Source organism: Nyctereutes procyonoides, unplaced genomic scaffold (genome assembly GCF_905146905.1).
Source record: "Nyctereutes procyonoides isolate TBG_1078 unplaced genomic scaffold, NYPRO_anot_genome, whole genome shotgun sequence".
Taxonomy (NCBI): Eukaryota; Metazoa; Chordata; class Mammalia; order Carnivora; family Canidae; genus Nyctereutes; species Nyctereutes procyonoides.
In genome coordinates, this window is record NW_026575043.1 from 58,229,532 (window position 1) to 58,242,531 (window position 13,000).

General features: G+C 43.3%; 1 protein-coding gene across 4 annotated transcripts in view; it reads left to right on the top strand.

Annotated features, from left to right (window-relative positions):
* Positions 1-13,000, top strand: part of DNAH10 (dynein axonemal heavy chain 10) — a 133,203-nt gene that overhangs the window by 15,687 nt on the left and 104,516 nt on the right. For 3 of the 4 annotated variants that reach the window (XM_055322253.1, XM_055322254.1, XM_055322257.1), the window contains exons 9-15: positions 638-828; positions 2,319-2,517; positions 5,228-5,422; positions 8,037-8,207; positions 10,396-10,572; positions 11,384-11,509; positions 12,387-12,559. In XM_055322253.1, the coding sequence (XP_055178228.1) occupies positions 638-828; positions 2,319-2,517; positions 5,228-5,422; positions 8,037-8,207; positions 10,396-10,572; positions 11,384-11,509; positions 12,387-12,559 (1,232 nt within the window). Of the gene's footprint in view, positions 1-637; positions 829-2,318; positions 2,518-5,227; positions 5,423-5,495; positions 6,224-8,036; positions 8,208-10,395; positions 10,573-11,383; positions 11,510-12,386; positions 12,560-13,000 lie in introns of those variants that run through there. The other variant, XM_055322256.1, reaches the window with a different exon arrangement.

The window sequence follows — 13,000 nt, forward strand, 5'->3', positions numbered from 1 at the left end:
GTCACACTTCTTACCTGGTGGCTGGCTTCCAAGAGACCAGAAGCAGGCTAGCTAAGGGCTGTGCTCAGAAGTGGTACAGCATTACCTCTGCCATATTTTACTGACTAAGGAAGTTGACAGTCTGTGTAGATTTGAGGGGGTGGAGAAGATGATGCCATCTCTTAATGGTGAGGGGACACAGTCAAGATGTTGTTGTGGCTGCATTTGGAAAATACAATCTGCTGCATATAATGTGTACCGGGCATGTATATGTATACTCAATAGATACACATATGTATTCTTTTTCTGTATATTTCTTTTTCTTACTCTCTCTTTACCTATATGTATACTCACACACACTCATACTTGTGCAAATTGCTTTATTTACTTTCATTTACCCCGAAGACAGTAGTGAGAGACGAAGAGGGACACTGTATCATTTGTAAATCTTATCTGTCTTTCCACATCCATGCCTCCAGACCTATTTCAAATGTCTTTTTTTTTTTTTCAAATGTCTTTTGGTGGTGAAACACTTCCTCCCATAAGAAGCATATATGTTTTTTTTTTTGACTTAGGGAGAGTGAAATTTCCTGTGTATATGTTGCTTTTATGAAACTTCTTGACCCCAAGGCTAAGGTCACTTGCTCTCTTCTGTTAGAATATAACCCATGGATCCAGCTTTCACGTCGTCTTGGAGACAATCCCCTCCATGATGAGTGCACTGAGGATGGTGTGGATTATCTCCCGACACTACAATAAAGATGAAAGAATGATCCCACTCATGGAACGGATTGCCTGGGAAATTGCTGAAAGAGTCTGCAAAGTGGTCAATCTGCGCACTTTGTTCAAGTAAGAAGTAACGACGCTTTATGTTTTTTTCTTTAAGATCTTAAATAGCTTTTGGGGTGTCGGAGTGGTTCAGTCAGTGAAGCATCTAGGTCTTAATCTCAGCTCAGGTTTTGGTCTCAGGGTTGTTTGAGCCCCACACTGGGCTCTACAATGGGTGTGGCACCTACTTAAAAAAAAGATCTTAAACAGCTTTATTGAAACATGATTCAGGCACCATACAGTTCACCCATTTATGATGTATAATTCAGTGACTCCTTGATGGTATTCAGAGTCATGTGTCCATCACCATAATCGATTGTAGAATATTTTCTTCAATTCAAAAAGAAACCCCATACTCTTTAGCTGTCATCTCTGGTGTTTCCGACTAACCTGGCCCTGGGCAACCACAGATCTACTTTCTACCTCTGTAGATTTGCCTATGCCATGGAGTCATCCAACATGGGGTCTTTTATGATGGGGTTCTTTCACTCAGCATCATGTTTTCAAAGTTCAATGGTGTTGGAGCAAGGGTCAGTGCTTCCTTCCTCTTTATGGCCAAGTAATACCCTGTTGTGTGGATTTATAGGTTATTTTATTTAATTTAATTTAAAAATATTATTTATTTTAGAGAGAGTGAGAGAGAGTGTGTGTGAGTGGGGGAGGAGGGGTAGAGGGAGAAGCAGACTCCCTGCTGAGCAGGAACCCTGAAGTGGGGCTCAATCCCAGGACCCTGAGATCATGACCTGAGCCATAACCAAGAATCTGATATTCAACTGACTGAGACACTCAGGTGCCCTGTAGGTTATTTTATTTTAATCAGGACCGTTTTCCTTAGTTATCCTGGAGAGACCAAGTCCCAGGTCTGGACCCTGGTGCCCTGAGATGGGAGAGCCTCTGGGATCAAATGTGAAAGGAGTTGTAGATCTTCACTTTCTTAAAAAAAAAAAATCGGGCACCTGGGTGGCACAGTGGTTGAGCGTCTGCCTTCAGCTCAGGTCATGATCCTGGGGTCCTGGGATCAAGTCCTGCTTCGGGCTCCCTGTGGGGAGCCTGCTTCTCCCTCTGCCTGTGTCTCTGCCTCTCTGTGTGTGTGTCTCATGAATAAATAAATAAAATCTTAAAAAAAAATCTATGCAAGTGAAATAGGTACCGAAACCTTGGTATTATCTCTTCACTCTTTGGCCTTCTGGCCTGGAGCCCAGGGCCGCCTGTTCCCTTTCCAGCTCAGGCAGACAGCTTCTTGGGGAGCCTCAGCTCACGGGTTGAGTAGGCAGCTGCGGCGGAGGTCAGCCTGAGGGGTGATTTGCAATCCCTGGCCTTGCAGATGCGCAGGGGTGTTGTGCCCTTGCAAAGTGGGGCAGAGCAGCAGCCCGGCCGGTAAGCTGTCCCCGAGGTTGTGAGACCAGGTGAGCCCTGCTCCTTGGTGAGGAGTCCGCCTCACCTCGTGGTGTGCGGCTGGGACACACTGAAGCTCCACCTGTCCCCATCGCTGCCTCTCCTTTTCTTCACAGAGAAAATCGAGCCAGCGCCCAGCACAAAACCTTGGAGGCCAGGAATGTCCTGCACATGTGGAAAAAGGCCTATTTTGATACCCGGGCCAAGATTGAAGCTTCAGGGAGAGAAGCTCGGTGGGAGTTTGACCAAAAGCGGCTGTTTGAGAGAACGGATTACATGGCCTCCATCTGCCAGGACCTCTGTGACATTTTGCAGGTGGGAAGGCTGGCACAGCTTTTGTCTGCTGCACATGCAGCTGGCTGGGATGGGGACTTGCCTGATGGAAAGCAGTTTGGCTCTTTGATGGCACACCTTCCATGTAAGGGGGAGGGCAGGAGACAGGGTCTGGAAGACGGAAGCAGTTGAGAGCCCATAAAATGTACCAGAATATACCAGAGCCACATCAGACCTTTTGTGCCTTTTCCTTGTTTTCTGTGACACCCCTCCTTTTCACCCTGCTTTTGGCTGTCCCTTGGCCTCCAGCCATTCTTTCTCAGTGTCTTTTGCAAGATCCTCCTCCTCGGTCCTCCCATTAAGTGTTGGAACTTCTCAAAGTCCGGTCCAAGGCTTCTCTCTTGTTTCTCTCCTGAAGGCACCTGATGCTTGCTCACTACATCAGCTGCTGACCATCTGCCAGGGACTCCCCGTTTACCCGATCCCTCCCTCTCCGAAGTGATTGTAAAAGGGCTTACTGGCTGATTGGATAAATTCCACCCATCCGTTCATTCTTAATATTTGTTGAGAACTCATTTGTGCCAGGCGCCTGTGCTTACCCACTAGAGAAACAACGGGAGCAAATCCAGGGCCGGCCACATAACCCGCAGCGCCCAGCGCAAACAGATGTGGGACCCCCTGGTTCAAAATGCAGGAAAAAATGCTATTAAAAGCGTTAAAATAGGGACGCCTGGGTGGCTCAGTCAGTTAAGCATCTGCCTTTGGCTCAGATCATGATCTCAGGGTCCTGAGATCGAGCCCCATGTTGACTCTGCCTGCTTGTGCACTGTCTGTGTCAAATAAATAAATAAAATCTTTTTTAAAAAAAAACATTAAAATATAAAGCTTTTCCCTTTCTTCTGATGTCTCTCGCCTCAGCAGGCTTTAGTTTTTGTTTGTTTGCCATGGTTGTGGCAAAAAAAAGAGAGTAAAGGGAAATTAAACATTTATATTATTCCATGAATTTTGCCATTCATCTTTAAATTGTGCAATGTTGGCTTAAAATGCAAATTCAGGGCATTTGGCGCATATCTGGAATCACTGAGAGGATACAGTTTGTACTTTGTCACCCGTGGGCACAGACGTATGTCACTGTTGCCAGAGCAGTGGCAGTGCTGCACACAACAAGCTCAGCTGGTTTGCTCTTGCTTCTCGGTGTGGCACATTCTTCCAGGCTTCTCTACTCCTGGCTTCTCTACTCCCTGCTTGGTGACAAGTGAGGAAGAGTGGGGAAGGAGGTGCTATCTCTGCCGCCTGTCTTCTGTCATCATTTCAGGGTGTGCAGTGGGCTAAGGTACAGGAGTAAGAAGGCATATGGTAGGTTTCCTATTCAGGCATGTTTCTCAGAACGGTTCCCAGCCTCCTGTGTTTGAAGCAAGTGTGGTTTGAAGGGAGAATGTGGTGTCTCAGAGCAGCTGCTGTCCTTGTGCTTGTTGATGTGACATGAGAATGTCCCAGAACTGCTGTGCGTGGCGGGCCCACTGGAATCCTGTGCTTATGCTGCGTCACACACTCTATGTGGCAAGGAGCAGGGGACACGCAAATCCCAGTGACCTGTTTATGTGTGTGCACAACTGTCCCATAAGCCTTCCTTTACAAAACACACGTGGAAAAGATAAAATTTTTTAAAAAGATTATTTATTTATTTATGAGAGACACAGAGAGAGGCAGAGATACAGGCAGAGGGAGAAAGCAGGCTCCCTGCAAGGAGCCCAATGTAGGACTCGATCCCAGGACCCTGGGATCACGCCCTGAGCCGAAGGCAGATGCTCAACCACTGAGCCACCCAGGCGTCTTCAAAGATAAAATTATTAAGAATTTCAAGAAGGTAATAGCAGAGCCTTAAATCCAGCACAGGGCCCTTCCACACCTGGAGCCCTGTGCACTTGCCTGGGTCACAACGCCTCTGAAGCTGGCCCTGGTAAACACATATGTAGCCTATGGCTTCATGGAGCTTACAGTCTGATAGCAGAAAGATGGTAGATATAATAATCACACAAATATGTAGTTATGGCTGAAGTGAGTGCTCTGAAAAGCACAGTCGAGGGGGCTCTAGAGTGTGTACCAGGGCCTGATCTTTTCTAAGGGGTTGGACGTGACATAGTCATAGTCAATGATGAGTAGTAGCTAGCTAGGCAATTTGAAATGCAAACAAAGGTCCTGTGACAGAAAGGAATGTGGAACTGAAAGAGGGTGGGGGTGGCTGCAAGGAGGCAGGATGGGGGGAGCAGCATTGGAAGGTGTTGAAGGGAGAATGTATGGGTCTGAACATACAAATTTTGCAAACTATGTCAGGACATCTGGATCTTGTCTTACATGCAATGGGCATAGTACCAGAGGTCTTAGACTAGGAGAATGTTATCTATATGACATGATTTAAAAAAAAGGATTTATTATTTTAGAGTGAGAGAAAGGGAGAGAGAGAGTACATGTGCATGCTTGTGAGTGGAGGAGGGGCAGAAGGAGAGAATCATCAGCAGACTCCCTACTGCAGCAGAGCCTGAGTTAGGGCTTGATCCTGTCCTACCACCCTGAGATCATGACCTGAGTCAAAATCAAGAGTCAAGATGCTCAACCAACTAAGCCACCTAGGTGCCCCTGTGTAACATGATTCTTGCCCTCAGGCAAATCTAGACATGCAATCCATTTGTAGTTAGAACATTCATGAGAAAACTGAAAGGCAACTTCCTTGTGTTTTGTTTTTTTTGGACAGGTTATGGAGGAATTTTACAATATATTTGGTCCAGAACTAAAGGCAGTGACGGGGGATCCCAAGCGTATTGACGATGTCCTATGCAGGGTGGACAGCCTGGTCACCCCCATGGAAAACCTGGCCTTTGACCCTTTCAGTATTAAGTCTTCCCAGTACTGGAAATACGTGATGGATGACTTCAAAATTGAAGTTCTGGCAAGTAACACATCTATCAATTTAATCTCAGAAGCAGCTACCACATTTTCCCCATGTTAAGTTAGTTTTTTAGTTACGCTTGGAATTTTTTTTAAGTCATAAAAAGTAATACCTGCTTTTTTGTAAAAAAGAAATCAGAAACAATATAGAGGAATATAAGGTAGAAGTAAACATTCCTTAATCTTCCTTGTCCCCATTCCTATCCCTAGGTATAAAAAGGTTAAATCAAGCTGGACACAGTAGCATTTCTACAAAGATGGGTTGGGTGTATAATTGGAGAGGACATGGGAGGGTGATGTATGAGACTTGACTTAGTAGGCAATAGAGAGCCACTGAAGGTTGTTGACTAAGGGGGTGACGTAATCAGAATTATTGTTGAGGAAAGTTCTTCTGGTCACAGCCTAGGCTGATTTAGGCTGGGGAATTACAGGAGATGGGGAGATGATACAGGAGGGTGTGGCTTGGGGTGTAGGGGAGGCAGAGCTGTCAAAGAAAGACTGTAGCTGAGAATATAGTTTCACTCCATACAGCATGATAGGATGGTGTATGGTTCATCATGCATACCTTTTCAGCTTCATGTAGGAATCATACCAGTAGCATCCCCATTTTAGGTCTTGAGTAAATGTTTTTATAACCCAGAGCATCTTTTTGTATGGACAACGCCAGAGAATTCTTCTTGGGTTATCTAAACACTTCCATTTCTTAAAAAAATATTTATTTGTTGTAGAAAGAGTGAGTGAGCACACGAGTACAGGGAGGGGCAGAGGGAGAGGGATAGAGAATCCTCAGCCAGACTCCCAGGTGAGTATGGAGCCTGACTGAGCCCCCAGGGGCCCCTAAGCATTTCCATTTTAATTGTATCCAGTTTATTCTCAGCTTCTGTTTTATTTAAGTGTTATTAATTTTTAAATTGAACTTTTCATTAAAGTTACTTTGCTAAGTAATGCTAAAAGGCTAATAATAAGAAAAAGCAACCCCATGCTGACCCCTTTTCATTCCCATTCTTGTTATCATTTTTCATAATTTTCAGTTTTTTTTGTTTACCCTCCTATTTCCTAAAAAACATGCCAATGTGATTACTTTGTGATTTATCTAATGTAATCAGTTTTAGATACCTATTAACTTTTCAGAGTAGATATAGACTTGCCTGTCCTATTCCTACCCTATCCCCCTTTGTCTCTTTGTCATCTAACAGTTTTATCATAACTTTTGGTTAAATTAATGGTTAGTGTTTACTCATTATATCTGTGCAAATATTGTTCACTGGTGAGCCAAGAAGCCCATCATAACCACACCACCTTTCTTGTACAACCCTTTATTTTTCTTGAAGTTAATCATTGCTTTTATTTTTATTTGCCTGGTTTTTTACATACTTGTTGTTTTTTCCCATCTGCTCTAACATCTCTGCCACATATCTATCAATAATGGGTTCAATCTGCTCAAAAATATCAGTACTCTTATTTTCCTGGAGGCCTTTATCCCATTCTGCTCCAGGGTAGATTATTTGCTCTTTAGACTTATTGCAAAATAGTCACCCTAGGACTTCTCATCTTTTCTAATCTGTGTTGGATCCTGTTTTCTAGATTTCATATCTTCCTCTTTCCTTATTTAGCTCTTGTTTTGCTGGAGCACATTTTTTAGTAGCTTCTGAAGAAAGGTTTCATGGGACATATAGTTTTTGAGTCTTGTATGCATGAATTCTGAAATGAAGTTAGTTACAGAATTTAAGGTTGAAATAACTTTTTTTTAAGATATTTGAACTTTTATTTAGATATTTGATCATTGATTTCTAGCTTCCAGTATTATTAGAACTCTGTTGTCATTTTTTTTTAAAGAGAGACATAGTGTGTGCATGAAGTGGGGGGCAGAGGGAGAGGGAGAAAGAGAATCTTAAGGAGGCTTCATGTCCAATATGGAGCTCAACATAGGACTCGATCTCATGACCCTGAGATCTTGTCCTGAGCCAAAATCAAGGGTCAGATGCTTAACTGATGGAGCCACCCAGGCATTCTTGAACTCTGATGTCTTTCTGATTTAATTTTTCTAGAACCAACCATTTACTCTTTGTAGAGTGGGGTGGGATGAGGGTATAGAGGATGCCTAGTAGTCTGGCTGTGCAGGGTGGAGAAGGGATCCTGTGCTTGCTTATCACCCTCCTGGTGCCTGGTGTCTCCAAATGTTCAGCCTCTTGGAGGTTTCACAGGGGAGGAAATGAGTACCCGCCTGCTCCCCCATTGCCAGCAGGTTGTAATTCTCTGCTTTCTATGAAGTTATTTACTTTCCATCCACCTAAAACTTCTGAACTATCTCTTCTGCTTTTGTGTTGTCTTTCATTTTCTTTGTTTATATGAGTTAACACTTAAAAATTTTCCTTTGACGTTTTTGAACTGAATTAGAGGAGGTAGGAGAAAGCCAGTGCATCTAATCTGCCATGTTTAACTGGACACCAGCTTCCTCTAAAGCACAATGGAAATCCACCTCAAGTCATGAATATGTTTTTTGCTTGTTTCTTTCCACTTTGTTTTTCCAGGATAGTTAGTTATAGAGACACGAGGGCTGTTTTCCTTCTTTCTTTCTTTCTTTTTTTTTTTTTTTTTACTTTTTGTTTTTGCAGGTTATTGAGAAAAAGGCAAAAAGTTTTATCGATGAATCTTTTAAGACACTTCGATCAGCTGAAGCAGCATTTGATATGCTTTTAAAATTTAAGCATATTCGTTCACGAGAAGCTATCAATCGACAAATGATGATGAAGTTTAATGATATTCTTGTACAGTATTGCAAAGAGGTAATTGATACATCTATAGGTGCCGGAGCAGTAAAAGACACTTGGCAGTATGTGAAGAATGGAATCATGTTATTATCTGTCTCTCCCATCCAAATCCAGAGAAACTGTGGCGTTTTCACAGATAAGCATGTCACATGCCACAGGTAGCCAAACAAAATGGGTTTGTTTATTTAGTGAAGAAATTCAATAAGAATTTATCAAGTCCAATGTTATATAGCTCACATTGTGTTGGGCTCTGTATGAGTTAGGAGTAGAAATAATCACATTAATCATTGCAGAAATCCTAGTTAACCATATATGTATTGATATGATCAGAAAAATGTTCCTGGTGCTCACATATTCCAAGTATGATATTAAGCACAGAGATAGAGAGATGAACAAAACACAGAATATGCCTTCAAAGAAGTCAGTATCTAGTGGGAGAAACAGACCAAAGAAATGCTTATCATTTTATTTAGAGGATAAAATGAGAATATGTGACATAATTTGGTCAGCATCAGTTGGTGTGACATAAAGGGATAAAGTGATCTTCAAATGTATAGTTTCCTTGCTGCTGTTGTAACAAGGTACTGCAAACTTTGTGACTTAAAACCACACATACTTGTTATCCTACATACTGTTCTGAAAGTCAGAAGTCTGCCATGGTCTGATTGGGTTGAAATCAAGGTGTTCTCAGGGCTCTAGTTCTTTCTGGAGTCTCTAGGGGAGAATTGATTTTTTTGTATTTTCCCCAGCTTTTAGAGATTCCTTCCATCTTCAAAGCCAGCAACAGCTAGTCCTGTGTCCATCACTCTGACCCTGTCCTCTGCCTCCTTCTTCCTCTTATAAGGGCCCCTGGAATACATTGGGCCCACCCAGATAATCCAGGGCCATCACCCTATTATATAAGGTCAGCTGCTTGGCAACCTTGATTCCCCTTTGTCATGTAAGGTAGCTATTCACAGGCTCTAGGGATCAGGACTATTACTGGGGCACTGAAATTCTGTCTCCCACATCTGATTACCCACATGCGGGCGTGGAGATGCTTCTTTTAAAATGAAGTTCCAGGCCACATGGTCCAGCAATTCCACTTTTGGGCATAGACCCTAAAGAAGTGAAAACAGAGCCTGGAAGAGATATTTGCACACCCATGTTCACAGCAGCACTATTCACAATAGCCAAAATGTGGAAACAACCCAAATGTCTATTGGTAGATGAATAGATAAACAAGATGTGGTTTATTCATACAATGGAATATGATTCAGCCTTAAAAAGGAAGGACCTCCTGACACATGCTACAGCATGGATGAACCTGAAGGCATTATGTTAAGTGAGATAAGCCAGTCAAAAAAAGTCAACTACTCTATGATTCCATTTACGTGAGGTACTTAGAGGAGTCAGATTCATGGATTCAGAAAGTAGAGTGGTGAGCGCTAGGGGCCGGGGCAGGAAGATGGGGAGCTAGTGTTTCATGGGGACAGTCTCAGTTTGGGAAGGATGAAACAGTTCTGGAGATGATGGTGGTGGCAGTTGTATGACAGTGTGAATGTGCTTGCCACCGAGATGCACTTAATGATGGTAAATATTATGTTATGTATTTTTTACAATAATTTTTAAAAATTACATAAATAATTATAATATTTCAGTGGTATGTTGTCCCTGCATGCCACACAGACGCACACATGCATGCATGTGCACACACAATGCAAGCCTGGTCACTAGTCATGCCTAGAACAGATTTCAGAATTTCTTTTTTTTTTAAGATTTTATTTTATTTATTCATGAGAAACACACAGAGAGAGGCAAACACATAGGCAGAGGGAGAAGCAGGCTCCCTGTGGGGAGCCCTATGTGGGACTCGATCCCAGAACCCCAGGATCACACCCTGAGCCAAAGGCAGATGCTCAACCACTGAGCCACCCAAGCGTCCTGGTTTCAGAATTTCTAATAAGTCAGTGAAATGATTCTACACAGTGTGTAGTAATAAGGCATTTGGAGCACTGCATATGTTAAACCAAAGAAAAGAACTGCTGGAGTATAAGAAAAAGTGGTAAAAAATGAGTAAGTGGTCAAAAGCACAATTCTGTATCTCATTCACTCTCTGACATTCCAGTGTTCATTGCTTTAGAGACACAAATCCCAGCTTTAGTCTTTTCTGGTTCACAGGTTGGTGTGTACCACTTACAGAGTGCCTTTGATTGCTTTTCAGATCGACATAGTTGATAAACTCTTTGTTCAGAACCTGGACAACCCACCCCTGTATAAGAATCACCCTCCGGTAGCAGGTGCAATCTACTGGGAACGGTCCCTGTTCTTTCGGATCAAGCACACCATCCTCAGATTTCAGGAGGTGGAGGAGATACTGGACAGTGACCGAGGAAGAGAAGTATGTTGCTTTTGCTGGAGTTGTCCCCTTGTACGTCTCACGACTATGTGAGGAGCACATTCATGCCTGTAACTTATAACGTCTTTCCCGTGGTCCCTGATTTCAGGCTCAGGTTTAAAACCACCTTTTGTGTCATTTATCTTTGGTATCTTAATGCATATGACATCTTCCAGGTCGCAAGCTATGTAGGCTTTCTCCTGACCTTGTTCTTCTGCTTCTCTGGAAGGTGACCCTCTTTCTGATAATATTGTCCCTCCCCCACCCATGGGTTTTTGTATGTTATAGGGCAGGGGTTGACAAACCTTTTGTTTAAAGGCTCAGAGAGTAGACGCTTTAGGCGTTTGCAGGTCATACAGTCTCTGTCCCAACTACTCAACTCTGCTGTGGTAGAGAAGAAGATAGCCCTAGACAGTGTGATGATGAACATGCAGGGGCTGCATTCTCATAAAACTTCCTTTACCAATGCTTAAATTCTCATTTCATATACTTTTCACATGTCGCAAAGCACTGTCATTCTTTTTGATTTCCTGCTAATCATTTAAAGATGTAAAAGCTGTTGTTAGCTCTTGGGTGACATCAGATGCGGCCCACGGGCTGAGGTCTGCTGATCTCTGCCAGTTGGTGTGGATTTCAAGCCATAGCATCTCAAACACGCCGTCTAAAATTCGTGAAAATCTGGATGCTTCCTTTTGCAAAATGTGCTAACAGATTTTTTTCTTTTTGAGAGAGAGAGAGAGAATGAGATGAGAGAGAGAGAGAGAGAAGTGTTATTTCCAAGGACAAACTGACAGTTGCCTGGGTTCTTTGACAGGTGAAACAGAAGTACTTGGAAGTGGGCAGGACAATGAAAGACTTTGAGGACAGAAAGTATAAGCAGTGGAGAGAGGCCACGGAGCTGGTCCTGCCAGCTCTTATGAAGAAGAGTCTGCTTACCAAGGTGTGTATCTGCAGATCCTTGCCCAGACCAGGGCGCTCAGGGTTGATGAGGGCGTCTGCTGTTTTCCCGAGGTTCGATGCATTGACATGCTTGCAGCTAATGGGTATATCCAAAATCAAAGGCTAAGAAGGGCCAGGTTGACGGGAGGAGAGGAGAGGCACAAAGAAGGGGGAGATGGAGGCAGCATAATGTCATGGTTAGGAAATGTGGCAGAGTCAGGCAGCCCTACTGACTCCATGAGCAAGCAGGTTCAGCCTCAGCTTGCCCATTTGGAAAGTGAATCAGGTCTAATGACATCAACACACAAAGTATTGGTTGAGCTATGTGTGAAATTGTTGGCAGTCGACCTCCAGAAAAATGCCATTTCCTACAATTCACCCTTAGCCATAGCACTTAGCCACATAGAGCTTGATCCACAGCAAACGCTCAGTGAAGCGCTGAGCGTACCCCTGTGAGGGAGGAGAGACCTGGCTGAGGCGGCTTCAGAACCGTGGTCTCAAAATCCTGCAGTGGGCACCAAAATGAGCTCAGAGGGCTGGATGGGAACTGGACCACACGCGTCCTATCAGAAGGGGCAGCTGCCGTCTTCCCCAATCTGTGCCTACTCTACCTTCTCAGCCTTTCTAAGTGTTTGAGGAGAAGCCATAATTCTGGAGTTTGACATGCAATTGACCAGTTTTTGAACATGAGCGGCAATCGAATTCTTTAAAAACTGTTCACTAAACAAAATATGTATTCAAGCTAGCTAGGCAGCTGTCCAGTCTGTCAGGGCATCCAGGGCCCTATACTGATTGTTTTCCAATTTACATTTAACTGGGGCTGTACGGGCTGCTTCTTGGACCCACCTTGCCACGCTCATGAGACATCTCTTCCACAGACTTCTACCGTTGCTGATGAGGCTGCTAACTCTGACAAGGGAGCAATATTTGCAGTCAATTTTTCACCTGCTCTCAAGGAGATTATTAGTGAAACAAAGTACTTGGAACAGCTAGGATTCTCTGTCCCCGAATTAGCAAGAAATGTTGCTCTCCAGGAGGACAAATTCCTTAGGTAAAAAGATTCTTCTCTTAAATCAACAGTAAAATTTTTGATCTCGGGACCCCTTTCCATTCTTAAAAATTAATGTGAACCCCACCCTCTCCTGTTTTCTCTTTAACTACCAGTATTTGCCACCTTAGAAATTAAAACTAAGCAATGTTTAAACTGTGTATTTATCCATTTATCTAAAAGTAGTGATAACAAAACTATTACATGTTAACATAAGTAACACTTTCTAATGAAAATAACCAATATTTTCCCAAAGAGAAACTTAGTGGGAAGACTCGGCATTGTTTTCAATTTCTGCATATCTTTCAATCAACGCTTTAGCCTGGAGGCACCTGGGTTGGGTTGCTCAGTCGGTTAAGCTTCCGACTCTCAATCTCAGCTCAGGTCTTGATCTCACAGTTGTGAGTTCAAGTCTCCACTGGGCTCCATGCTGGGTGGGAAGCT